A 27028-nucleotide genomic window follows, 5' to 3' on the forward strand; every position below is an offset into this window, starting at 1 on the left:
TGTGAATGGCCAACTAAAGCAGAGAAATGGTAGAAGGAAAATTGCACCCAAAAGCTGCCTCATGCAAAGCTGCACAGAGCAGCACAGTAAAACACAGCCCAGTTGATGCCCCTTCTTTCTACAGAAATAAGTAATTAGAATTTTCTTCTGCTAATATCTGGGCTCAGTGTGGATTTGTGACGATCTGTAGGATTTGGTAAAGACTTTCTGGAGGTTTGACAGCAGAAAATGCCACAGTCCAAATTTATATCTTGTGTGCATTTGTAATGTGAACATTTCAACTTCTGTTTTTTCCGTGGAGGTTTGAAGAGCTGTGTGTGAACCAGACATCTGTAATGATGCTGTAATCAGGCAATGGGGATTAAGCTTATTAATAATGAAATATTGTCCTGGGAGTGCACTCGTGTTCTGATATTACTTTAGAAATTTTAGCAGACAAAACCTGTACTCAAAGAGAAGTATTCAACACTGATCCTTATAATAAGAATAAAGATAAATTCCATAAAAAGCTGAGATGTGACTTAAATAAACCTTATTCAGATCATCTTCACATATTGCAGGGGATTAAAGAGCTCTGTGAATGTTTGAAGCATCATTAAAATTGGGAGGTCTCCTAAGTAAAATATGGATGTTACGAGATCTAGTATTTTTTTATCTCTATGTAACAGCGCAGATAAATTTTATCTTTGCCTCAAAGTGGATGAAGACTTTCAAATAAAATGTCATCTGTCTTGAATGCTGCAGAAGGAAGGGAAGTTGTCTCAGAATAATTAGGCTAGAGAAACTGATCCATATTTCCTAAACAATAAGATTTACATGTCCTTACTGTATATACAGGAGCACTTAGTTATGTTCAAGATGAAGATTTTAAAAGCTTGTGTCACGCCCAGTCGTGTCACCTGTGTCAGTTTACTTCTTAGCATGACTTCTGTCTTGATAGTGAAATATATTGTACTAAATTTTAATCAAATGCAATTGTGCAGATTTCAGAAGTCTGTATGTTGAGTACTGGTTACTATATTTGACTCCTGCTTTCTTTTCATGTGAATATTAATCTGCTCTCTAGGAAAGTAGGTTTAGCAATTGAACATAGGCAACAGAAATTAGTTAATTTACAGAAATTAAGTAACACTGTGGTGAGTTGACCATGGATGGACACAAGGTGCTCACCAAGCAGCTCTTATCACTCACCCTCCTCAGCTGGACAAGGGAAGTGAAACACAGCAAAAAGCTTGTGGGTTGAGATAAGACCAGGGAGAGATCACTCACCAATTACTGTCATGGGTGAAACCAACTTGACTTGGGGAAATTAATTTAATTTATTGCCAATCAAATCAGAGTAGGGTAATAAGAAATAAAACCAAATCTTAAAACATGTTCCCCTGACCCCTCTCTTCCTCCTGGACTCATCTTTACTCATGAATTCTCTACCTCCTCCTCCCAGCAGTGCACAGGGACGGGGAATGGGAGCTGCAGTCAGTTCATTGCACGTTGTCTCTGCCACTCCTTTCTCCTCAGAGGGAGGACTCCTCACAATCAACAATCTGTGTTGCTCCAGAGTGGGGTCCTTTCTATGGGAGACAGTCCTTCCAAGGTGAACCTTACCCACAGGCTGCAGGTCTCCAAGAACTGTTTCAGTGTGGGTCCCTTTCATGGGGTCAGTCCTTCAGGAATGGGTTGCTCCAGCGTCAGTCCCCCACAGGGTCACAGATCCCACCAGCAAACCTGCTCCAGCATGGGCTCCTCTCTATGGGTCCACAGCTGCCTGCCAGGAGCCTTCTCCAGTGCAGGCTTCCCATAGGGAGCAGCCTCCTTTGGGCATTTCCCTGCTCTGGTGTGGAGTCCTCCACAGGCTGTTCCACCAGGGACCTACATGGACTGCAGGGGGACAGCTGCCTCTCCATCATCTTCTCTGTGGGCTGCAGGGAAATCTCTGCTCCAGCAGCTGGAGCACCTCTTTCCTTTTCTTTTGCATTGACCTTGGGATCTTCAGAGCTCTCTTGCTCACTCGCCTCTCTGGCTGCTGTTGCACAGTTGGTTTCTTTTCCTTCTTAAATACATTAACACCTCAAGTGGTTCAGTAGTTGTGTGTCTTTCACACTGGGTGTGTTAAGCTTCCCAGGGTTCGTAGCTGGCAGCTGTTTCAGAAAAGTTTTGTTTCTGTCCCCATGAGATTTTACAAAGGTGTGTGCTCTGTAGCTTTTAGGGACCTACCTGATATTGCTGAGTCCTAACTGCCGGTTGCCATTGTAGGTCAGCTTAAATGTAGGCTGGGCCTGTGTATGCCTAGGAAGGTAACTTGGACTGTAGACGTGCTTTGACAGCCTCTGAGAAGTTTCAAATGCGAGCTGTGGGTGCTGACACTGTGTTGAGGGGCTCTCCACTGGATGGCCAGCTATTTTCACGCTGCATTAAGTGTCCTGAATAGGCTTGATGTGTCATGTTGAGGGGCGAATTGGCCGGTTTTTGTAGCATTTCAGGGGTTGTTGGTAACATTGGATAGATTGTATCTAAAAGAGGATCACAAAGGGGTTTTCTGTGTGCTAGGAAAGGCTTCTGTTTGTCCTCAGCTTGTGAATCCCAGAACTGATGGTATAACTAGTTTCTCTGACATACACACAAGCCTCATTTGCTGTATTGACTGGATTCCCACTCTGCATTTCTCCAGGTCATTTTAAGTGCCTCTGTTTTGCTTCAGTCTGTCTTGGCCAAGTGTAGTCAGTCACCTGGATGTGCAGCAGGACCTCAGAAGTGGCAGCCTGGGTTTGCTCCCTGCCTGCAGGACAGACAGTGAGGTGGAGCCCAGTGAGAGCTGAGGTGAAGCCTGGGGGCAGAGGAGCTGTTGACTGAAAACAGCCTGAGGTCCCCAGAACAGGAGAAATGAGACCACTGAGCTCCAGTACTGTCACCTGCCAGTGTCCACAAGTGAGCTGACAGAGCCCCATACCCAGCAGCATCGGCTGACTGTTGCCATTGAAAGAGCTTTAAAGGAAAAAGGAAGGATCATTGATGAGATCCAGATTGACAAGGGGGAAGACAGTGATAGGATATCAGATATGCTTTGTTCTGATTCCTTGTCACTCAGCTCATCTGAAATAGAAAGTCAGAAATATGGCAATGACTTGGAAGTCATCAGAACAGCAAGTTGCAGGGAGTGCCTGCTGAGCCACCTGTGCCCAGACTCAGTGCTTCAGCTACAGCTTTCTTGTAGATCTTTTGTTTTCTTTTTTTGTCATGAAGTAATTCTTGCATCTTATATGTATTTTTGTGGATTGTATCAGTGAGGTATACATACATTCTGCTTGGTAAAAATAATATGTAATATAAAATGTGCATTTTAACTAGTAATGTACATTCCTTATGCAGGTACAGAAGGCTTGGGATTTAGCATTACTTCAAGAGATGTCCCAATTGGTGGCTCTGCTCCAATTTATGTGAAAAACATCCTTCCAAGAGGTGCAGCTATTCAAGATGGGAGATTAAAAGCTGGAGACCGATTAATTGAGGTGAGGAAATATTACGTGTTCCTTGTCTGTGTTTTGGCATGAGCCCACACACTATATCACTTTGAGGCTTATAGTATTTTATGTTACACAGGACTTTTTCTCTCTTTTCCTTTTTTTTGGCTGTTTTTTTTAGGTAAGACATTAAGTTGCTGGGCATTTTCAGTACATAACTGTTTGAAGAGCTGGACCTAGACATACTACAAAACCATAATTTTACATGTCCTTACGTGAATATAGTGTCATAGTCTTGCATTGCTGTTTAGGAATATACTGAAGCAAAGCAATTGTTACCTAGTAAGTAGAATTAAATCAGCATGGAGTGACAGACCAGAAATTATTGAAGATGTTGCCAAGGATAGGAGGCAATACCCTGAAAGGTTTAGTGAATTAACTGAAAGAGACATAAGAGGAGGGGAGTCCTACTGAGAATCAAGGCCACTTCCCTCCTGAAGTAAGGATGTCCTCAAGGGAACTAAATTTCTCTTAGATAGGTGCACTGCAGAGAGCTTTCTGCAAATCTAGCTAGAGTGATGCGTTACCACCCACAGCTCTTCATTACTGTCCCTAAGCCAAATGACACCGGAGGTACAGCTGAGTCTGTAACTGCCTCTCAGGGCTCTAACTTCACTTTACTGCAAAATTGGCCAAGTCAGCTTGAATTGTTGCTGGAGGATAGCCCCCTGTAATTACTGTAATTCAAGGTAACCCAGATGACTTGGGTAGAAGGGGACTGAGATGCATTTAAGATGACAGCTATGGCATCTCAACTGTGTGAGCTGTGCTCTCGTATGAGGGGAAGGAAAAAAAGATGTTTTGCTGACTTCTGAGCACCATACTCCCTTGCTTAACACTGTTAGTTGTTTTGCCTTCATTTCCAAAATGTTTCTGAGCAGGCAAGCCTGAGATTATTCGTTCTTTCTCTGGCTTCTCCCTTACTGAAATTAGCTCGTACAGTGGGAAATGCTGCATGTGTTCCATACCTGCCTGTGCTGATCAGTGGCATGTGGAGGCCACGGGATTGGACCACTGAACAGAGTCAAGAGTAGCAATGCCAAGGTTATACAGGAAAACAATTGCTTTCTACTTTTGTTGCAATTTGTTGTGCTAAATATATTTGGAAGGTATATATAACACCAAGACACGCGGAAACAGGACCAGTTTGGGATCATACGTTGATTTTGCTGAAGGATATTTCTGCAGAGGTTCTTGTAAGAAATACCAGTAAATGGGATTAGTTGGCTTTACAGTGTGCTGGACTATACCGTAGCTGCTGAAAAGGAGGGAAGCATAAATGTCTGGCTTATTTGTATTTGCATGGCAAGGATGACCATTTAATTAGTTCTATTAAATGAAAGCTGTAATGTGAGCTAATAAGCAGATTGCTCCAATGAGAGTTTTTTAATACCCATATTATGATTCACATGACTTTTTGCTGCAAGTGTCTGCTGGTTTCTCTGTTTTGGAGTCTTCCTGATGTCTTAACATTTCCTTTGTTACAGGTAAATGGAGTTGATTTAACAGGCAAAACTCAAGAAGAAGTTGTGTCCTTGCTGCGAAGTACCAAGATGGGAGGAACCGTTGCCCTTTTGATTTTTCGACAGGAAGAAACATTCCATCCAAGGGAACTGGTGCGTAAAATAGAGAGCATCTAAGAGATTTAGATGAGTATGAGCAACTGATTTGATCTCGTCTCCTGTTAGTAAACATGCATGGCCAGCACTGAATATAAGAAAAAAGAAAAAAGCTATTTTGCTTTATTTTGAACATTTTACATGCATGTTTTTTATTTTCTTCAAGATCTGCTTTGGAATTAAGTATTTGTTGATAATGTATAAGTGAGAGCTTTATTTTGAGTGAAAATGTTTATTATAGGAGAAGCTATTGCATAGACTTTATTTAGATGCATGCAGACAAGTAGATTATTCCATATCTTTCATAAGGACAAATCTATGTTTGAAAGCCTGCCATTTGTCCCACTACCTGCTCACTAATATGTTCTCAAACATATAATATTATCCCAAAATAGGATATGTAAATACCTTTCTATCAAAAAGTGGAAAATATAAGAAGTAGTAGCCTTTTTTGAATATAAATGCAATCTCTGTGGAATGGAAACCCTGCCGTTATTAATTTAGCAGGCAATTCAGAAGATGTTTCTAAGGAATTTACATTAAATAGGAATGAAATGATGTTTCATACTGTACCTGCTCCACTTGCTAGTGTATATTTATATTTCTCTGATAATTACTCAAGATAGCTTCTGTTATGAAAAGGTAGACTCTGAATGGTAGCAGTCTCACTTTGTTCTGTACTCAGTTAAACTGCTGAAGTTATTTATTATTTGTATTATTGTAGCTTTATACAACTCTAAAATAACTTACTTGGCTGCATTATTGTGAGAAGACAGACAAATATAAGTACAATGAATTAATAACTTCATTTTTCTATTGGATTTGTGTTAGTTTGAATGCAAAGAAAATGAATTTTTGTTTAGCCATTTCAAGATACAAAACATTAGCCTTTTACTTTTCAAAACTGCCATTAAACCTAGGAAGTCAAAGTGTCAGGGAAGGTTGAAAATGAACCAACTTTTACCTTAAAATTCTTGGAACATGCCTTCAAGTACTGAAGTGAAAGCTGTCATAAAGTGAAGAGAAATAAAAATTTGAAATCCTATTACACCCTTCCTTATCACTGTAACAGTGAAAGCAATCTGTTTATAAGTTCCTGTGGTACAATTTCCATGGCATTGCTATCTTCCATAAAGGTGAATGAAAATGTTTTTTGAGATTTCTAAATAAACTTAGAAGTAAGAAAATATCTTAATTTTGTGTATATTATTTCTGTTGTAAAATGAGGAAGTTTTAATGCATATTTTGACATGAGATTTTGTTTAAATAATTGTAAACAAATATATGGTGTAAGTAATGCAGAGATTTAATAGCAATACATTATCTAGTTTTAAAATAACAAGAAGTCAGCCCCTTTGAAGGAGTTCAAGCTCAGCAGCCTCCCTGCTGTGGCTCAGGCAATAGCCTGTCAACTACTTTGGCAAAGTCCAGCATGGGGAAGCCAGACCTTGCTGTGGCTGTGTCAGGTAGCTTTGCACTGTGTAATGAGATCAGATCAGAACTGGTGTGTTTTTCTGCAGCTCCAGTTGAACAAATGGTATTGTGAGGATCTGACAGTACATGTATCTAATGATCCTCTGTTGCATAAGGATTTGTTTGTTTGCATTCTGACATGAGGAACTCTTAGGTATGCACTGCTGACTGCTGTCAAAGAGCAGGAGCAGAATTGCTGGGGAAGGTGTTGAACTAAAAGTCATCATAAAGGCTGTTCTTTCTTCTCTGGTAAGAAATAATCCTTAAAAAAAATAAAGCAAGTCTTTTCAACCAGCTCCTCTCACTGACTTTTACTGGCTTATTGAAAAAACCCAAAACAAATAAAAAAAAACCAACCAACCAAACAAAAAAGCTAAGAAAAAAAGAAAGGACATTAATTTTGAAGTAAGGAGGAGAATGGGCTGAAATCATGTCCATTCATCTTTTTCACATGCTGACCTTCTCTGGCCACTTAGGAGCAATTTGTCTTTGCATCCATCCCCTATTTCTCTTATATTTTCTACATTTGTGTGCTTTAAAATATTAAGTGAATGAGATGTGTCTCAGAAACCATATGTAGAAAATCATGTTATTTGATGTTATCCATCTTATTAAGGGCAGGACTTGCTGTTGCTTACTGAGAACATTCACTATTAAAACCATTTTTATTTGCCAACGTTTGTATAGATAACAACCTCAATAAAACAGGTGTTTGGATTTTATGTTTTATGTTTTGGGTTATGGCTTGAATGACTTTTGAAAAAAAATTAAACATCTTAGGGTTTCATTTTAAGTAAAGTGAAGGTAATAAACTTCAGGAAAGTTAAGGAGTTTAATATTGCTGTTATTATGAAAATGTGTAATTTTAGCTAAAACTTAGGGGATTGTTAAGCTGAGCCCGTTTAGGTTGGTATGGGATCTCTGAAACTTGTGTGGATCAGGTCAGGTATGTGTGTGTGATGATCCAATGCAGCAGAGCATGATAAAAGTGAGGAAATGTGGAAGCAGGGAATAAAATCAAGTTGGAAGAAGTCAGCTTTTGTAATTAGTGAGATCTGGAAGAATTACCATGTTTCTCCAGAATACTGTGCATTTTATTCCTTCCACAGTTACCTAATGCCAGATAGGTAATGTATTAGGGCTTGTCCACACTGACATGAGCTAGAGACACATTATCTCCTAACAGCCTTCCCTCCCCGCCCCCTCTTTTTATAAAAGGGCCAAGGATTATTCTCGTTAAGTAGAGCTCCTGGAGCACTGTGGTTACCTCACACTTAGAGCTGCTACTGACTGTATGAATCCTCTGAAGGATTGACTTAGGTTATTTAGCTTTTGAGCTACATTCTCAGTGCCAGCAGATACTGGCTGGCAGCATTAGTCTCCAGTACCCTAAGAATTAATATGCCCATTGGTACATGTGGGACCTTTACATTTTCCTTGTAGCTGTCTTCATTTTTTTCTTACTGGTTGTTGGCTTCAGGTTGAAGCTATTATGTAAAATTGTTTTACTGCTTTGCCACCGCATTTTTGTGCTTTATCATTTGATTGTCCTGCAAAACAGCCAAAAACAAAAATGTCCAGTAAACCCTAGCATTTCATTAGGGCCCAGCAGAAAGAAATAGCTGGTTAGCCCAAAAGTGATCAGCCAGTATTAAGGTGTCTCCTGAGTTCTCAAATGGGTTTTAATATCGGTGGGTGTGGGCTTGGAAGAGCCATAGTTCCTTATATGTGTTTCCAGAATTGGTTGTGGGATGCATTTTCCAATGATGTGTGTTTGCCTTATGTGCCCTGAGACACAGGTGGGGAATGCAAAGTACAGGAGGGTCCCTTCTCTGGTGAACTGAATACATCCTCCTCTCCTGGGGTATGCAGAGCTGTGGTTCTAGTTCATCCAAACATGCTCAAAAGGGGAATCCCTTCCTAATGAGATTTTTTTAAAAATAGGTACTTGTTTAAAATATTTGGAAGGGTTCATCTGGACTGCTGAGGTCATTCTCTGAAAACTTCAAAGTAGAAGGGAAAAGCCAGGGGGGAACTTCCCTGAATGAGAACATTCCACCAGGCAGAAAATGGTGCAAGCAGTTGTGGTTCTTCCTGGGCCAGACAGTCACCACCCTCACAAGCAGGTAGAGTCAGGTGCATGTACCATAAGGACCCTGGAATTATTTCTGTTCACTTCTCATGTAGTGATTGTTTATACAAATTTCAGTCAGGGGTGTGACGAACATGCTTCATTTTTTATTACCACTTCACTTCAGAATTAGAGATCTTTGTTTATCCCCTTGCTGTTAGATAGTATGTGTCGTATGTAGTTGTGTTCTTATTTATTTTTTTTACTTCCTTTAGAATGCAGAACAAAGCCAGTCACAAATTCCAAAGGAAACGGTAAGAGCTTTGTCTTTTCCATACTGGAAGACTCCCAAATGTTTTAAAATTGATATGGCACTTCTCCATCAAAGTTCTACAGATTCTTCTTTCACCTTATATACTGTAGATGGCTCTCTGTAGCTTTACATTTTAAATGCATTTTTTAATGTAATTTCAAATACTGTTTGAAAATTATACACAATTCTCTTACTACATATGTTCAAGTGCTATTTAAAATTACATCTCTTACATACAGCCAAAGGCCGAAAGCTAAATGATAAGAGTAGACTTTAGCTTGGGTTACATATTGAAGCTAATTGTTTAAATCATGATTATATGACAAATCTGAAATACAAACACAGAAATTAGTCAAGTGGGATTTAAGTCTTAATTGTATCCTCATAGCAAACCATTGTTATCTATTTTTAAGAAACTATATGGAAGTAGTATTAAATTTAAAATTTTTAGGGCTGCAACAGGTGATATTCCAGTGAGGCTCTAGATCGAGGTTGTGTAATATTAATATATCTCATTTTAGTCAGTGGAACATGATCAGTCCAATATACAATACACTAATACATCTAACAAGTTTGTCTAAAATAAAAGGTATACTTTATGAAATAACAACAGAGAATATAACAATAATATATTACCTTAAAGATATACTGGATCTTAGTTAAAAACGTGCTTCAAGAAACTCCATTCAGTTAGGTACCTATTTTAAAATTAAATAATAAATCAGGTTATGGAGAAATTGAGAAGCTTCATGTTGGGATTTGAAACGAGTTAGGCTGCTGAAAAACAAAAAGAGCTTGTCTAGATAATTCAGAATGTTATTACGAGCAATGGTAAGATGGTGTCTGGAATTAAAAGAAAGTCAGGACTAGGTAAAGATACATAAGAGCCAACTCAGTGAGGTAATCAGGGGTATGTTGGTTGATAGTATTAATTTTTCAGGCCAATGGAATGTAACTGTAAAAATGGGAAATTGAGTTAAATGTTGGCAATATTCACTTCTATCCTTCTGAATTTTAGTGTCCTCTCTAAAAAACATCTGCTTAAGGGCTCTCCAAAACTGTGGGTGTATCACTGTTTCAGACACGCCTTGTGGTATCTCTTTACTGCATCTCATTAGAGGATGTATATTTTTATCTTGATATTTTCTTACCACGTACTGCTGATAGGTAAGGAGATCAAAGATCAAAGCCCAGGATACTACTTCTATCTGTAATTGAATACCATTGAGAATCGAATACCATAATTTGTGGGTGCAGCCTTATAATATCCTGTTTTTAGGAGTTGAAATTCCACCCTGAAAGCTCATTAAGATAAAGCAGATTGCCTACAAGGTGTTTGTAGAAATCAGTTGCTCATCTGTTGCAAAGTTAATGTTTTGTAGCAAATTCCATGGTGAAACCCCTTCTTTGGCATTCTTGGAACCAACACTCTAACTTCATCTAAGGAAAGAACAAAATAAAATAGGTATCTCCCATTTGCTGTCTTTAGATGTGGTGTAAAAAATGCTTGTTAATCAGGAGATTGCAGGAGGGACAGGCGGTGTATGAGTAACTAGAGATTTCTGGAAAAAACAGCTAGAAAGCCTTAGCAAGCCTTGAAAATATGGAAGTGAATTGGAAAACATATGAAGACTGAGTAACATATGGTTACTGAGGGAATGAAGCTAGAAACTTGATCAATACAAAAAAATTTGGCTAATGTCTTGTGTTTTTCATTCTTTATGCGTTGGGATTTTTTGTTAGTTATTTAAAGGCTCAGAACAACCGTGATTGATAGTAGGAACACCAGGTCTCTTTATATTTACCGACTCCAGTATGTGAATAAAAAAAGGGACAAAATGTGAAAGGTTTGGGTGGGTATTTGTAATGCACAATGCTTTTGCACTTATGTCCCTTGTTCCAATCTACTTAGCTTTGGATAAGTGTGATACTTCAATTTTACAGAAATCATTTTCCTGAGCGGCACATTAATAATACAGTCACACATTCTTTATTATTATTTTTGAAAGTATTTATCTTTGCTTTCCTTTATTCTCCTTGGTCCTGCTTCAATACCTATTTATTTCTCCTCTGTCTACTTTTCAGGTTTTTGAGATTTCTAATCTCGCAATTTCTGTTTCTATGCCTGCTCTGATCTTTGTCCTGTTAGTAGTGAGGTTTTAGTCTCCAAGTGTCAAGGACTTGATAGTTGAAAGCAAAGCAAAAAAAACCCAAAACCAACAAAAGAGCATGATGAAGGCAGTGAAGCTACAGAAATGAGAGAGGTGGAATGCAAGTCTGTTTTTCATTTGAAGGCAAAGTGGTTGTGGGATTTTTTTGTTGTTGTTGTTATGTCTTTGTGGAGAAATAGAAGGAAAATGCACCTTTGAAAAAAAAAAATATGGAAAAAAGAACTCCCTTGAAAGTAGAAGGCCTGAAATAAAATCACAAAATATCAAGCCCAACTTATCATTCTTTACTAAGGGGTTACCTTCATGTAACTTACTTTGAAATGGTTTGCATGAATATTGTGGCACTTGGATGCAGTAGTTAGTCCTCAGAGAGGTAATAAAAGAAAATCTTGAAGATATTTTTTTTTCTTAATTTGTGGCCTGAAATCCTTGACAGAGTTATCCTTTACAGCCCATATAAGAAAGCATATGAATTCAGTTTTTTTATGCACCATCACAGAATACAGATTCTCAATCTTAAACTAACATATAAGAAGATTTTGTAATTTGAGAGGCTCACACAATTTAAGCTCTGCTCTCCAGTTTTACAAAAGAAATGCAAATTGCTGATGCAGCTTCAGCCTCTATCCAGTAACTGTTCCCTGGTGAAAACAGGACTGGTGTTTTTACTTTCTCCTTTGCTTATGGAGAGAGCCATCGCTCTGCTTCCTCATGAAACGAGGAAATCTCCTGTATCTTGGTTGAAAGGTTGTTTCACCCAGCCATGAGTTTGTGCCATTTGTATAGCTGATGACAGCATGGAACAGATACACCTATTGCTAAACAGGGTGATTATTTGGAATGTAGGAGATTGCCTGTAATATGAAAAAACTAGTAATTTATCATTATTACATTTCTGTTTCTAAGCATAATTATCTTAATCCTGTTACAGTGCATTGAAATGAACTGTTAATTATGCTACGTAAAACATCTGCCAATTAATTTTTTCCTCATACTCTTTGAAGGTTGATAGTGTTTTGGTAATATTTTGCTTTTACAATTGTCATTCACTCTTAGTTTTCTGAATTCAGAACCAGCAAGTTAACTTTCCTGTTAAGCATAATGCTAGAAAAATAATAATTATCATATGAGTAAGTATTTTCTAAGGAGTGTTGTCTATTGATAAGAAGAGATTCAGAGTTAGAATTCAGGATTTCATTTAATGATTATTGCACTCAACATCATGGAAAAGCTTCAGTTTTCTGTTCTCATTTGTTTTTCTGTCAAATTGCTGTAAGTGAGCAGAATGTTATGAATTTAAGTGAGTGCAGGATTCGTAACAGTGACATAACAAGAGTGGCTGGTGTGTTGGAACAATATATAAATGATTAGCAGCACTGATAGAAATTGCAAATGGGATTGCTTTTTATTTTCTTCTGAACTCAAACATTTGATATTCCAGTTACTATCTAAATTTCATTTTGATCACTGTGTTTTTTCAGATCCAATTGCTGTTCTTGCCATATTCTTCTCTGCGTGATTCTGAGTAAATTAGCTAGCTACCCTTTTTATGCAAGAATTCCTTGCCTGTAGGAAAGGGGTGATGCTGGTCAGAGGCATTTTGTCAGAACTAATGAATAGTTACTTTTGTATGCTTTTTGTTCATAAGTTTTCATATTGTGAGTATGAGAGGCAATACTAGGAAAATGCCTAGAAATACATTATTTGTATTGATTATTAGATACAAAATTCATGTGGAAAAAAATCACAGTCAGTGTTGAGCTTTAAGAGGATGTATTCTGAGTGCGTGTGTGTTTGTCTTTTGCTCAGAAGCTGTTTGTGTTACTTCAAGATACCTAGTCACTGGGGATGCATCCAGAGATATTTTTTAAAAGCTGTAATAAGTTCCCACCACTTCCTAATTAGCACCTATATAGAACTTCAGCTTGGTGGTTCAAATGTCTGAACATTGAGCCAAGATCATAGATGGACTAATGTCAGACTATACCACCAGCAGTGTTGTTATCAATAGCTACAGAATGATTTTATTGAAAGAGGATATGTCTGACTGATGATTAAGCTGATGCTGTTATTTCCTCCTTGATGCTTAGGAATGCTGTAGGAATGCATATATTTTTGTACCTTTTTACCTTCTAATGGTATGAGGCACAAGGGTGATTACAATGTTTTAAAAGCATTTTTAATGCAATTTTGAGTTGTTTAAGCTAATAATTTTAATCAAGTTTTAGATCACTGCCCATATGAAAGAAATAGGTAGTGAATGTGTGATTTCTGCAAGGTACTGTTGTAGTTTCAATCTTTTACCATAGGAGATACTCTAGTATTAAATAGCATGTTCTGGCACATTTATGACTTGAGATAAGACATTAATTCCTACTGAATAATTAATATAACAGTTAAGTGGCTCTGATCATGAATGCTTTTTGACCAGTCTGAATTTCCTGGAACATTCAGTGATAAGCCACATAAGCTTCTGCATAATGCAGTACTTAGTACTGACCCTCAGGCTCAGTTTTGACTGTTGGCAGCTGGTGATTTACCTGAGATGTGCTGTGGCACGCTTAAACTGGCTTTGTGCAGCACCATAGGGAGCCTGTGGCTGCCTTCTGAAGACTGGCATTGAAGACACTTGCTGAAAAATTCTCAGTTTCGTCTGAGACAACATAACGTGTCCCTCCACTGTGACAGGGTTGTCTTAGTGCCACCATTGCAGAGTCATCCAGAAGCCACACCCGTGTGTACAAACTTGTTGATTTGGAGCAAACCTAGTTTTATTGCATCATTGCCATTAGACTCTTGGTGTTGATTCTCCCTTGATATTAAATGCAGGGAAAATAGTGAGATTAAATGGTTTGCCATACTTGCCTGAAAGTTTGCAGCAGAAATAGATGTGAGACACAGATCCCCCTGAGGTGCTCCATACTGGCATTACTTCATGGGGAATGTGTTTCCTGCCATGGATTTCTACAAAGGCATTATTTCTTTTTCAGCTTGTTTTTCCTGTCTGTCTTTTCCAGACACTATCTCTTTCTTTAGTCTTTCAGGTCTTGTAAATCCGATAGGCCAGTGAGAGAAGTATAAGGATTTTTAGGGATCTCTGTCATTAGTGTGTTGGGCATTGAAGTTTTTCTTGAAGAAGGGATACTGCAGAGAGCTGTAACTTTATAGGCTTCTTTGGCAGAACAGACACCTACTGTGTACCTAATCCCTTGGTTTTCACTTCTCTAGGATAAGCAAAGTGTAAAGAAATGGGGTTAGCATTACAATCATATGTTTTTGTTTCAGGACATACAGTAGGAACACGAAGTTTGAATAGAACAGCAGTTTTGAACATAGTATGTTGGCCTAAATAAAGTACAGTCATTATGGTACCTGCAACAGACTGGTGCCTGTGAAAAGTTCTGAGATTAAGAACCAATAGAATGTAATTTTAATGGTGTATCAGTTTTTGGAATCTCATTTGATTAAACCAGTTTCTATGACAGCCCAGATCAGAGTGTTGGCATTAGGGAGAGTAATGTAAGAATAGACAAGCAATGGACTTGTTATAGGGAAAAGTAACAAACATGTGGATGTGCTTAAAAATGGGCTTTTACAGAGCTTTGATTTCCATTCTAAATGAAAATCACATGCTAGAATTTTTTGTGCTTTGAAAAAGCATTTAATTTCTTCCTAAATCATATCTTAATCCATCCAAACTTTTAAACTGAAGTTATTTTTTGCATGTGGAACATCTTTTTTGATATTAAATTAAATCCGTAAAATGGACATAACAGGAAATGCAGTGGGGCTGTTTTACAGTACTTTCATGAACTAGCATTTTTGCCTATAAATACTCACTAAAGTTAATCCATATCTAATACACAAAAAACTCTTCCTTGATGGGATTAAGATTAAAGCAGAGCACATTTCCCATAAAATCTCAGAATTCAGATCTAGTTTTTGATATCTAGCAGCTGGTGTTTGATTTGAATGAATGCAGTCTTTGCCAGATGTGACATATTAACTTTACTAATATGAATAATGAGTCCCTGTATATGAGCAAATAAGATTCATTAGTGTTTATCTAACATATGACAGATATTAAAATTCTTAGTCTAGGAAGAGAAAGGAAAAGAAAGCAAGCATAAGAATTCTGGTTGTTTAGTTGGCTTAAGCCCTGTATAATTTTATAATCCGGTAAGTATTCATTTAGGTCCTCAAAACCTATAATGCAACACAACCGTTTGATTAAAAAAAAAAAAAGAAAAAAGATAAATGGTCTTGTATTTCAGGAGAAAACTGGGTTGGACTGTGCATGCCACTATTGGATCAGTAGGCAGGATTTTCTCTGTTGATGGAGTTGCTCTAATTATATTTTTCTTTAATGCCTACCCATGGTGGAATGCACCAGCTCTCCATTACTCCTCCCAAGGAGATCCCTCAGCTGTTGTTGGGAAGGTGTGTTTCAGGCCACCTACATTGCTCTGTTTTCAGTACCTCCAGCAGTAATACAGTACATTTTTATAAGTACTAAACATCACCCCCACAAAACAGTTGTTGACCAAAGAAGCTGTTTTTTTTCCTTAGAGGTGTTTGTTTAATGTGTTCTACATTTGTATATATGATGGCATAGGATGAGAGTGAGTCATGATTTTTTTGTGTACCTCAGTTTAGAGGGTGGCCTGGTAAGACAGCAGTGTCACCCACTTAACTTGAAGGACAAAACAGTTTGAGTCGCCCCTGATGTTAAGAATGTCTTTGCACAATAGCTAAGTGAAATCTCCTCTCTTGCATATATCCTGCTGCATTCTGTTTTGTTACAATAATACAGAGACAAGTTTTACTGGTTTCCCAAACTATAGGGCTCATGATTCCTTAGTATTGTGGGTACCTTATCAGAAATAATTAAATAATGGATGCTCTATTAAAATCTTCTAAAGACTGAAAATATTTTGGGAAAAGCTGTTATGTTAGGTTGGAATTCCCTATTATTGGAACCCAATGACTAAACTTGGGATTTTGAAATTTCCAGTAGTATTACAGCCTACACTTCCTAGAGAGCTCTTATATCCACCAAACTCATCTTTTGAGAACTTCAGGTTTTCCATCTGGATAAATTGTAAAGAGAGAAGACACGTTTGTGAGACAAAAGGTTGATAGATTAACAAAATAGTGTTTAAACAGTGGCTAACAGGACTGTAATGTTAGAAGGCTGGACACAACGGAACTTGAGACAGGTAAATTGAATAGTGAATGGGGTCATTCAAGTTATTAGGTAGTGTTTGTGCTGTAGTTAATTAGTCATATGAATCTCATCGTTGTGGTGTGTATATATACACACATGTAAGGGTGTGTTGTATGTGTACATGCATATACACGTGCATTCAAGCTTGTAAAAGTTTTCCTGTGCGTGTGTTCATATATATAACTGGAGAGGCAGAGCTTTATTGCTTGCTCTGTGAAGGGGAACAGGAGCACATTTTTGTATACATAGTCACAAAGTAACGTGCAGACAAGTTTCAGTGACTGAATAACTGCTGAGAAGGCAGCAGGTCTAAGCTTGCAAGAGAATGCACTTCACTGGAGAGGCTGCCAGACTTGTAGCAGCAGCAAGTCACTTAGGAAACCTGTCCTAACTTGACTGCAAATTGCTTCCCCTGTTAGGTGGGAGGAAGGTTTTCTTTGCTGTTCAGTTTCTGTTTTCACCCATCTCATGCTGCTTACTCACCAGCTGAACCCTGATGAGGTCCTGCAAATGGAGGAAGTCCCAAGCAATAGTGTGTAAAACATAAACCCCCAGCGGGTCGAGAGAGGTGCTCTGCTCCTCACTGGTGTGGCCTCACCTTGGAAATTGTGTGAAGTTCTGGGCACTGCAGGATAAGAAAGTTCTGAAGCTATTGGAGAGTGTCCAAAGGAGAGCAACAAGAATAGTGAAGGGCCTTGAGGGAAAGGTGTGTGAGGAGCAGCTGAGGTCACTTGGTCTGTTCAGCCTGGAGAAGAGGAGACCAAGGGGAGACCTCATTGTGGTCTTCAACATCCTGATGAGGGGAAGAGGAGGAGCAGACATGAATCTCTTCTCTGTGGTGATCTGTGACAAGACCTAAGGGAATGGCCTTAAGCTGTGTCAGGGGAGGTTTAGGCTGGGTATCAGTCACCCAGAGGGTGGTTGGACACTGGAACAGGCTCTCCAGGGAAGTTGTCACAGCAGCAGCCTGACAGAGTTCCAGAAGCGTTTGGACAATGCTCTCAGGCACAGGGTGTGACTCTTGGGGTGTCCTGTACAGGGCCAGGAGTTTGACTTGATGATCTTTGAGGTCCCTTCCAAGTCAACATATTCTGTAATTCTGTGATACAAGGATAAAGAGGAGATGCTGTTAGTAGTATGATGAGAAAACTAATGGCACTGTAACTGTTGAAATCTATTTTAATGTTGTTTATAAAATTAAATCTGATTTTATGATCAGATCAGAACTTATGTAGACGATAATGTTATGTGGGAGAGAAAAACAATTCCCCCTCCCATTTATCTTACGGCTTTTTAAAATCTGTATATATCAAAACACTGCTGTAAGTTTGCTCTAGTCAGGAAGTTTATCTTTAAATTTACAATATATTTATGTTGTATATAAAAAGTGAAAAACTTATCTCAAATGTTGTTTAGCATAAATTGATGCAAGTACGATGTTGAAGCCAAAAAAGTCACCTACATATTTTATCACCAATCAAATTTTTATTATAAATTACATACTTGAGCAGCTTCATTCATCCAACTGAAGTCATTTCAGATGACCTTTTCCTCAGCAGCCTCTGTCTGAACAGAATATTGTTCTGCTGTTAATTGTTTTGGACATAGTGTGTGAAAAATCTTAAGGGAGTTGAATTTTGTTGTTCAGGGTTCACAGTACATAATTTTGCTTGCATGTTTACTGCTGGCCTGTCAAAATACGTGACGGAATAAATTTCTCCTACAGATCAACTAATCATGAAAATAGTGTTGAGGTGTTTGATTGACATAGCGAAGCTGTTAATTTAGAGAGTAACAAGATCAAATGGAAGCTACTGCAATTAAGAAGTGATGTGTTCTCAGCTGAAAATTTTTAATGCTGCATTTTAGATTTTTTGTGCATTTTAATGCTGTCTCATGGACATATTAGGGAATTTTTGTGATTTGTTACATTTAAATACTTAATGTTCAACACAATTTCAGTGCAAAGTTTACTCTTTTATAATAGCTGTTTTTATATTGATTGGGGAGAGTTGCTGAACATGTAATGTTTCTGTACTCTAAAGGGCTTTAGAGAACAAAGGATTCAGTCATTATGAGATTTTGCTGGGGCTTTTTTGTTTTGTTTTCATCTTTATAACTTCGGTTCAAAATATTATAGTAGCAGGCTAAAAATCTTCCTGCTCACAGTCATTCTCTGTGACTGGCTCCTTTATGAAGTGTGTTTAGGTGGGAAAAACTGTAGATACCCTATGAAGTCCCTCAAGAAATTTAGCCATAGCCTAGTAATGGTAATTTTCTTCCTTAAGTGATTTGAGCAATTTTCTCATGCTTTCAGCACTTCTGATCCAGTGCTGAGGCTGCTGTTTCTCATTTTTTCATAAGCATGATCTGCTCGCTCATGTACAGCTGCTACAGTGTAGTTTGTTCCAGGTTTTGGCCTCACATTGCGGCTGCACACTCAGGTGTATGTAGCCTAATATTGCCTTATTTCCTTATTCAAGATTGCAGGAAACAAGCAAGCATAAGCCTCACATTAAAACCAGTGCTGAACTGATAATGCATCTCTTTGGTCTCACTGAAGAGAAGTAGGGTAGAGGCCATTAGCTAAGTCTTTGGGGATTCTTGTGAGATACTCACTCCAATTGACCCTTTGTCACTTAGAAATGCACCTGACAGGCCTGGGAGACTGCTTTGCCTGAAGTTTTGGTGGATTGTTTGAAGATTAGAAAATACTGAAGGAAGAGGGAAATTGATTCTAAATTTATGTTAAGAGTAATAAAGAAAAATTCAATAAGCATATCTGCTTTCCTGGATAAGTCATACATCCTACCTTGGCTTTATTTCTCTTTTGGCTCACAAGGTTTATTCCTGCTACTATTTATTAAGGAATGTGAAAGTGATCAGTGTTACAGAAACTATAAGGTAACATGCATCTGTGTCAGATTGTTTTATTCTGCAGCTGCTCGACAAAATGTGGATTCACATGCATGCTAAAGCTAGTGCTTCTGTGAGCCAAGCAGTAAAATTAGGGTGGTAATTTTCCCATAATTTGGGAAACACCTTTTAGATAGAGTGTTTTTCAATGGTCACAATAGATAGAGTGTTTTTCAATGGTCACAATACACCTTTCCATTCCTCACAGCTAGCGTTGGTCATGCCGTTTCATGTGGCCAAGAGATGTGTTTGAATAGTGGGATTCACAACGTGAATAGCTAGTGCCTAGCTATGGCACGTTGATAGGAGATGGGTTTTTTTTTTTCATTTTTGGGGGGTTTATTGGTGGTTTTTTTTTGATGAACCATTGTGCTTAGTTATAAGCAAAACGAGTCTAGTGCAAAGGGGAGGGCTCGTGAACATTTGAAGGTTCACGCTTTTAACCAAGTGGGAAAAGATAGAGCTCCTGTTTTTCTTCCCTCAGCTGTTGCAGCTCTCTCAGCAGTCTGACTGCCTTCCCATGTGACATTTTTGCACTGCATTTCTAGGTCAGTGGTGACACAACTAGCATGCTTGTGCCCAAATTGATCATCTCAGTCTGCTGTACTCCACATGGCTTTCACATCTATCTTTGCCATAGGCTGTGTTTGCATTTCCTGAAAACTTAAGAAACAGGGACAGCTCAGCAGGCACGTGTTAACTTCTCTCATACGTCTTCTCACTCATATGAATGAGCTTTGCAAATAGATCAGTGATGTGGGAAAAGTTGGTATAAAATCACTGTCAGAAACAGAGGTGGCATGTTCCTGAGATTATGAAAATTTGGCCAGATTAATTCTTCCAGAGAAGAACTGCTGATGCTGGACATTAGTGTGCACCTTCTGCTGTATGTTCTCTTTCTCCTTTATGAGGGTGAAAAATCCCTAGCACAGTTGGGTTCACAAGCAGAGAAATGCCTTTAAGGGCATGACTTTTTTCTTTAATTGATAAAGTTATAACCAAAAATGGTTATATCTGCTTTGTTAGATTTGAAAGAGGATTAGAAACAAGTGAACAGCATCTACTGTAAGAGATAGGGCTGGTGAACAGCCTGTCCCTCCCATTCCTCCCTTTGGCAGAAGTCTCTTGGACATGAGCACTGCTCCTCAGGGCGTGGCCATTTTCATTCCTGGCTGTTGTGCTCATGCTGCTGCCCCAGGAGTGTCACTGCTCTGTGGGGACACTGCAAGGCCTCTGGTCCCAGCCTGCTGCCACCCTGAATTTGGCAGGAGGTGAAGCATGAGGCTGGTCACCTGTGCTTGTATGGCTTTTGGATGCATGGAAAGGTGTCACTGAGCAGCTCCTTGCTGGCAACTGTGGCAGGCTGTGACTGTAATTCGGGGTGCATAAAACCTGGGATTTTCCCAGCCAGGCTAAGACTGTGTATTGAGGACAACAAAGATCCAGAAAGATGGTGGGTAAGAGGACAGAGGTGAAGGGCTGAGCTGGGAAAAACAGGAAAATTGGCACTTAGAGCTGAATTTGATTATAAGCCTGGCAATAGCAGAGACATGTGCTGTTGCAGATCTCAGCTGTGTAGTTTTCTGGTTTTTCCTAACGCAGATAATTTTTTAAAAAATGAGGTGAACAAGTAATTTTTGAATTTAATTTTCTTGCACTTAGTTTCTCCCTAAGACTGCAAACCTCCATAGATGATGATGGTACTTAAAAAATTCTGTAGGTTTGCAAGTAGGAAAATATTTCTGATAAAGCTCTCTTTTGGCTAATGAAATAGCAGCTTATGTGTGAGTTAGTATTGATGATTCAGTAATGACATGTGATGCAATTACTTTACTAGAGAGAGAAGCACTTAGACACAAATTTAAGATATTTCTGAACCTAGGCGTCAACTGGAGGTGATTGAAAATACACTATTTTTACACATTCCTTCACATAATTACTGTGGAAAATATTGTGGCATTGTAGTAGAAAGCAGAGAGTTTTGAATGCTAATAGCTGTAGGGGGAAGAGAATTCCCAGAGAAATGCTATTCTATAATCCCATGCCAATCTCCCCAACAGAAAGCAGAAGAAGAGGAGCTTGTCCTCACACCTGATGGCACCAGGGAATTCCTCACTTTTGAAGTTCCACTGAATGACTCTGGGTCAGCTGGGCTTGGTGTGAGTGTCAAAGGTAACCGGTCAAAAGAAAACCATGCCGATTTAGGAATCTTTGTCAAGTCCATTATTAACGGCGGAGCAGCATCCAAGGTAAGAGGGAGTTTTCCATAATAAGTTATTTTGAAAATATCCATAGATCGAAGCAGAATGAGATCTGTAATGTTCACCAATTATGCCATCAGAGATAACATTTAGATTTCTACTCATATGTTTGCACGTTCCAGGATTTAAACAGCCCTAACAGATTCGGGAAGGAACGAGCTGTCTCTGGTACAGTTCCATTAGTATGCTATTTGAGCAAACAGATTATGATAATAGCTTTCAGTGCAAATCTGTAATTGGAATAGACATTTCCTATAGTGGCTGCAATGGAAGCTATTATTGCAGTGTTCATTTCGCCATAAACCCTTAGGACCAAGTGTAGTTGGTTGAATATTTTTCTTTTGATTTTTTTTGATTTTTTTTTTTTTTTTTTATTCTCTCCAGTAGACAAAGCTTCCTTTGTGTGTGTTTTATGTAACTATCTATAATTTTTACTTTTCCAGGATGGCAGGCTTCGAGTGAATGATCAACTAATAGCAGTTAATGGAGAATCATTATTGGGCAAAACAAATCAAGATGCTATGGAAACCTTAAGGAGGTCCATGTCCACTGAAGGAAACAAACGAGGAATGATTCAGCTTATTGTGGCGAGGCGAATAAGTAAATGCAATGAGGTAATAAGCTTTTGATAACGGGATTGACAATTTTCACTTTTGAGGTATTTGTGTTTACAGGAGATGTCATGTTTCCTCTGGGACTTGAAAAATAATATCTGAGAAGCTAAAGAAAGAGAGAACTACAGAATTATCTGAATTTCAGTGTTAGACATGCTAACATTATTACTGATCAATAAAGTTTTTCTTTCAAGTATTTTTGTCAATGAAAACAGGAAACACTGAATAAAACTATATTGATTTTGTAATTGGATCTCACTGTTTACGTGATTTTTGTTCAGCGGAGTTTTTTATGGAGGTCTATTAGATCTTTCATTTATAGACTTTTTTGTTAACTGACTTGTTTCTTTGTCACTTCCAGTTTTTTTTTAAGTAAGAGTAGAGCTCTTCTGTTTCATTATTATATTTTATCTAAACAAAAGTTTCATGTATGGATTCTACAAAACTTTGTCTTGGCTTTAATTGTGGGGGAGGTTGAACTGAATTCAGGGTGAAGTGATGATTCTTCTGATGATTTGCAACTTTTGTCTTCTCTAGTGCAATGTTAATATATTGATGTTTTCCTATATATTAATTATTTCTAATAGCTTATCTTCTGTTTAAAGTAAGTAATGCTATATACCAGGAATATATGGACATATAATGAGAAGGACTGTAGATGTTGGGGAGGACTGAATTAGACTTCAGAACAAATTGGAGAAAGAACAGTTAAATAGGATACAGCTGAATGGCATGTCAGAAAAGCATCTCTTCTTTAGAAATCTAAAAGTCAATTCTTTCATTCTTGCTAATACTAAGGCCTTATCAGGAATGTTATTTCTTGATCATCATGCTTCAAAAACTATTTGCACAAATTGGTTTAGTATCACTGCTCCTGCCTAGGGGAAAAAATAATGGTTTACTTTTTAATGCATAAATCTAATCTTTAGAAAAAAAAAATAGTCCATAGTGTATTATAAAATCATGTCTGAAAAAGGCACTAGGCATTTTTAAAGTGTTAAGCTCCTCTTGATTAACTGCTTATACAAAGGTTTTGTACTCATGCATGTTTATATATGCACACTGCTAGAAAGCCAGCTTGGATACACAGTGTGTCTTGCTTAGTGTTGAAGGAATTCTGACCTTTTTGTATGTAGTGATGTCCTTATCTAGCCCTAATTCAGCCTGTCCTTTGGAGACCGTTCCTTATTCTTATCCAATTTCAGACTCTACTACATGCTACTACATAAAAAGGGTGAAATATTTTAGATTATTTCTGTGTTTAGTTTTTTTTTTTTTTCCTAAAAGGATGTAGAAGATGATCCCTTTTCTCCTAATGAAAGTTGTTTGTAAACACAAGGGAGGTAATCCAGCAGTGATGAAACAAAGACATTTCTCCTTGAATCCAACACAATTTTTACTCACTTAAGAACAGCTTGGTCCCCTGTATCTGCTTGACATTTAGTACAATTTATTTTGCAGGAATCATGTGCCAAAAGCAGCACAGCTGACTGCAGTAAATGTGCTTCAAGATAAAATAACTGATTGTGGAAATAGATTTAGATACTCTGAAAAATACCTGCACGAGGACAGGATATGCCCTGTCTTTCTGGGCCTCCTTTACAGTTTTTGTGCATTTTCCTAACTCCTTAAGAAGATGGCAAGATGAGCTATAATGATTAGGAAAGCATTGATATGTCACTATTGCTGTAGTAATCAGAAAGTTACAAAGTAACTTTTGTAAGTAGTTTTTCCTAGGAATGATTGCTTTTATCACACTTATCCAAAGGAAATATGATGTCAGTACTGTTTGCATATTTTAATATGATGAAAGGATGACTTGCATGGGTATAAAGCTGTTTACTTGCTGAGCTGGCAGTATGCAAGAAGTCACTTTTCTGGAGGTCTTGCAATGCCCAGACTTCAATGAAATGAAAAGCAAAGAGAGTTTTTTTTCTTGCAATTAAACCCTATATCCTCCTTCAAGAATGTGACCAATTTAAGCTTTAGATGTTATTAAGCTGATGTAACACTGATAAGCTGTGATAATGTTATTTCTGAATGTTGTAGGAATACCATATATGAGTGTGGTATTCAGTCAGCTCAATCCCTCATTAGTAGCTGTGGGGCCTGAGAACTGGCTGGTGACAGCATTGCCTCAGTGGCTGGCCATGTCTTGGCTGTATTGTGCTTAATTCAACAACACAGATTGCTTAAACATGCTGGTATACAAATTTTCCCCTTGGAACATTCCAGTAACAGCCACCAGGAAAGATTTTTAGTATTAGAACACAAAAAGAAATTACATTTGACTGGCAGCAAATTCAGGAGCTTGCAGATTAGAAGCAAAAGCATTAAAAAGGCACACCCTTATCTTAATAACTCCCACCTCTTATCACCATAGAAGCACAGAATCCTTTAGACTGAAGATTATTGACTCCAATCATTAGCCCAGCACTGCCAAGTCCACTCCTGAACCATATTGCCAAGTGCCACATCTATACATGTTTTAAAGACCTGCAGGGATGGTGACTCAGCCGTTTCCCTTGGCATCCTGTTCCAAAGCTTGACTATACTTTTCATGAAATATTTTACCTAATATCCAGTCTAAATCTTCCCTGGCACAACTGGTGACTGTTTGCTCTTGTCCTATCACTTTTTACCTGGGAGAAGGCACCAACCCCCACCTGTGTAAATCCTCCTTTTAGGCAGTTGTAGACAGCAAAAAGCTCTCCTTAGCCTTCTCTTTGTTCCAGGCTAAACACCCCCCAGCTCCTCAGAAATGGGGGTTTACTGGATTAATCAAATATAACAAGAAATGTTTGACTTTTGAGAAAGTATTTCCTGGTGTTTTCTATGCTCTTCTCCCTCTTCTTGTTCTTCAAAGGAGTCACCATAAAAAAACAGCAGATAAAAATATCCTGTTCAACTGATTCTTTCCTTTGTTGATTCAGCATTGTATGTGCCCACTTTGTAGACAAAAACGTAGCTTTGTTTCTTGTTAGTCTGAACTACAGTTAAGTGGAACTAGTTTGGTGTTATTCCCTTTTGTGTGTCACCAAGAACAGTGTTCACTCTGCTCTGTTCGAGGGTATGGTCAGTCCTGCGAGCTCAGGTCTTGGCTGATTCCCTGCCACACCATGGAGCACCCACAAGTGTCTCAGAAGGGAAATCCATGTGAGGGATGATAACGCCAATGCAAAAATAATTGTGCTAAACATCTGGATGATAAAAGCAGTTGCTCTTGGATGATAAAAAAAATCCCAGAACAAAATAACAGCAAAAAGAACAAAAAAAACCCCTTTCCCCCCGGCCTTCAAGTCCAGCAATTGTTTTGCATTTGCAAAGTCAAACTGACTTCCTTTGGGATAGACTACATAGTCTGCTTCTTTCTTTGGTAAAACTGAGTTTGAATTGAACTTTTAAGGCAGTTAGTGGTATGAAACTGTTCTTTTGGTTTTAATGTCAATTTTCATAATTAGCCCTCAGAATTGCTGAGGAGGGAGAATTAATTTTGCAGCACAATTCTGCAGATTGTTGTTTCTGCATGTTTCAATTTAGACTAGGATTTTTGTGTACTTTTTGTATTTTGTTTGCTGTCTAGAAGTGAGTGACAGAACCTCTGTTGTCCTGGATTGAGAGAGGCAGAAGAGTTGCTTCTGATCTGCTGCAGAGGCACTGTCTTTTGTCAGAGAGTTTTCTTTGGCTTCTTGAACATGAAACTATTTTAAAACTTTGTGAAGTGACCTCGGATACTCCTTTCCCATGTCATCATTATTCTCAAACGGCTTCACAAGTTCTCTTCTTGTAATCTAAGCCTTCAGAGAAATTGTAGTAACAGTGTAAATGTACATAAACACCATAAGAGTATTATCTTGACTTCAGAGAGGCAGGGAGGAGATAATTTCTATCACCATCTCTTCTATAACTGTAGAGTCAAAAGAGACCACAAACTTCTCAGAAGGTAAAAAGAGATTTTGTGCTGCTGTGGTTTTGCTGAAGATTTGCCTGCAGAAAGAATTTTCATTGACTCAACAGAAGATAATGTGTAATCCATCCAGGTTTTCAAGTGAATTGTCTTGTAGTAAATATTGATATAAGCCTGGAGTGTTAGTTATGAATGAACTCTAAGCCAAAGCTGTGCATCTGAGTTTTTCTCCTGTTTGCATCATGTCTGTACAGAGTACAGCAATGTAGAATTCTGCAAGCTGCACTACTACAAACCTTGCAAAACTGTGTTTAATATCTCAGCACTCCGGACAAAATCACACACACACTACAAAATCACACTGAATTGATGGCCACTGTTAGGTTAGTGTAACAAAAGCATTTAATTTGGGATTTGGCTATATCTGAGTTTCCCTTGCCCCCTGTTTTAAAAAAGTTAAACATTCTGTTCTGTTCTATATTTTCAGCTTCCAGCCTTGAGTGTTAACTCATCATGTTTCCTACATAAGCATGGAGAGATTCTTTAAGACACATTTCCAAAGCTATGAAAACAGTGGGAAAAATGGAGAGAATAACAATAATATTGACTTGATATTCATATATGGCCAATTTTTAACACCTCATTTTTCAGAAGAGGTGGCTATCAGCTTTTTAGATCTTTAACTCAGGGCTGAATTTTTTTAAATTGCTCACATTTAAGGAGAAATGGAGTTCCCTGTGCTGTATTCTGTTAATTAGGGATACTATTGTGATTAGCCTTTATGGGCAAACAGCTGGAGGCTGCATTGCCAGAACGTGCTCAGCACTCGGGCACAACTGCCAGGCACTTCCCTGCAGCTGGTGGCTCCGTGTGCTGATTCAAGAAAATAAAGGTAATTGTTACCTTTGGAACCCTGTGCTTTTCAGTCCTGCAATCTG

The 27028-nt window shown here is 38.3% G+C and overlaps 1 protein-coding gene across 23 annotated transcripts in view; it reads left to right on the forward strand.

The window, feature by feature from the left end:
• PARD3 (par-3 family cell polarity regulator) overlaps positions 1–27028 on the forward strand; it is a 443499-nt gene that overhangs the window by 246808 nt on the left and 169663 nt on the right. For 18 of the 23 annotated variants that reach the window (XR_008436211.1, XM_053972924.1, XM_053973078.1 and 15 more), the window contains 5 exons: positions 3367–3506; positions 5006–5134; positions 8957–8995; positions 21369–21557; positions 22013–22183. Coding sequence is in view for 22 of the 23 variants with exons in the window: in XM_053972924.1 (XP_053828899.1) it covers positions 3367–3506; positions 5006–5134; positions 8957–8995; positions 21369–21557; positions 22013–22183 (668 nt within the window). In the remaining variant the exon portion in view is untranslated. The remainder of the gene's footprint in view (positions 1–3366; positions 3507–5005; positions 5135–8956; positions 8996–21368; positions 21558–22012; positions 22184–27028) is intronic. The other 5 variants (XM_053972959.1, XM_053973087.1, XM_053972997.1 and 2 more) reach the window with 1 other exon arrangement.

The sequence above is a fragment of the Vidua macroura genome, chromosome 1 (genome assembly GCF_024509145.1).
Source record: "Vidua macroura isolate BioBank_ID:100142 chromosome 1, ASM2450914v1, whole genome shotgun sequence".
Lineage (NCBI taxonomy): Eukaryota > Metazoa > Chordata > Aves > Passeriformes > Viduidae > Vidua > Vidua macroura.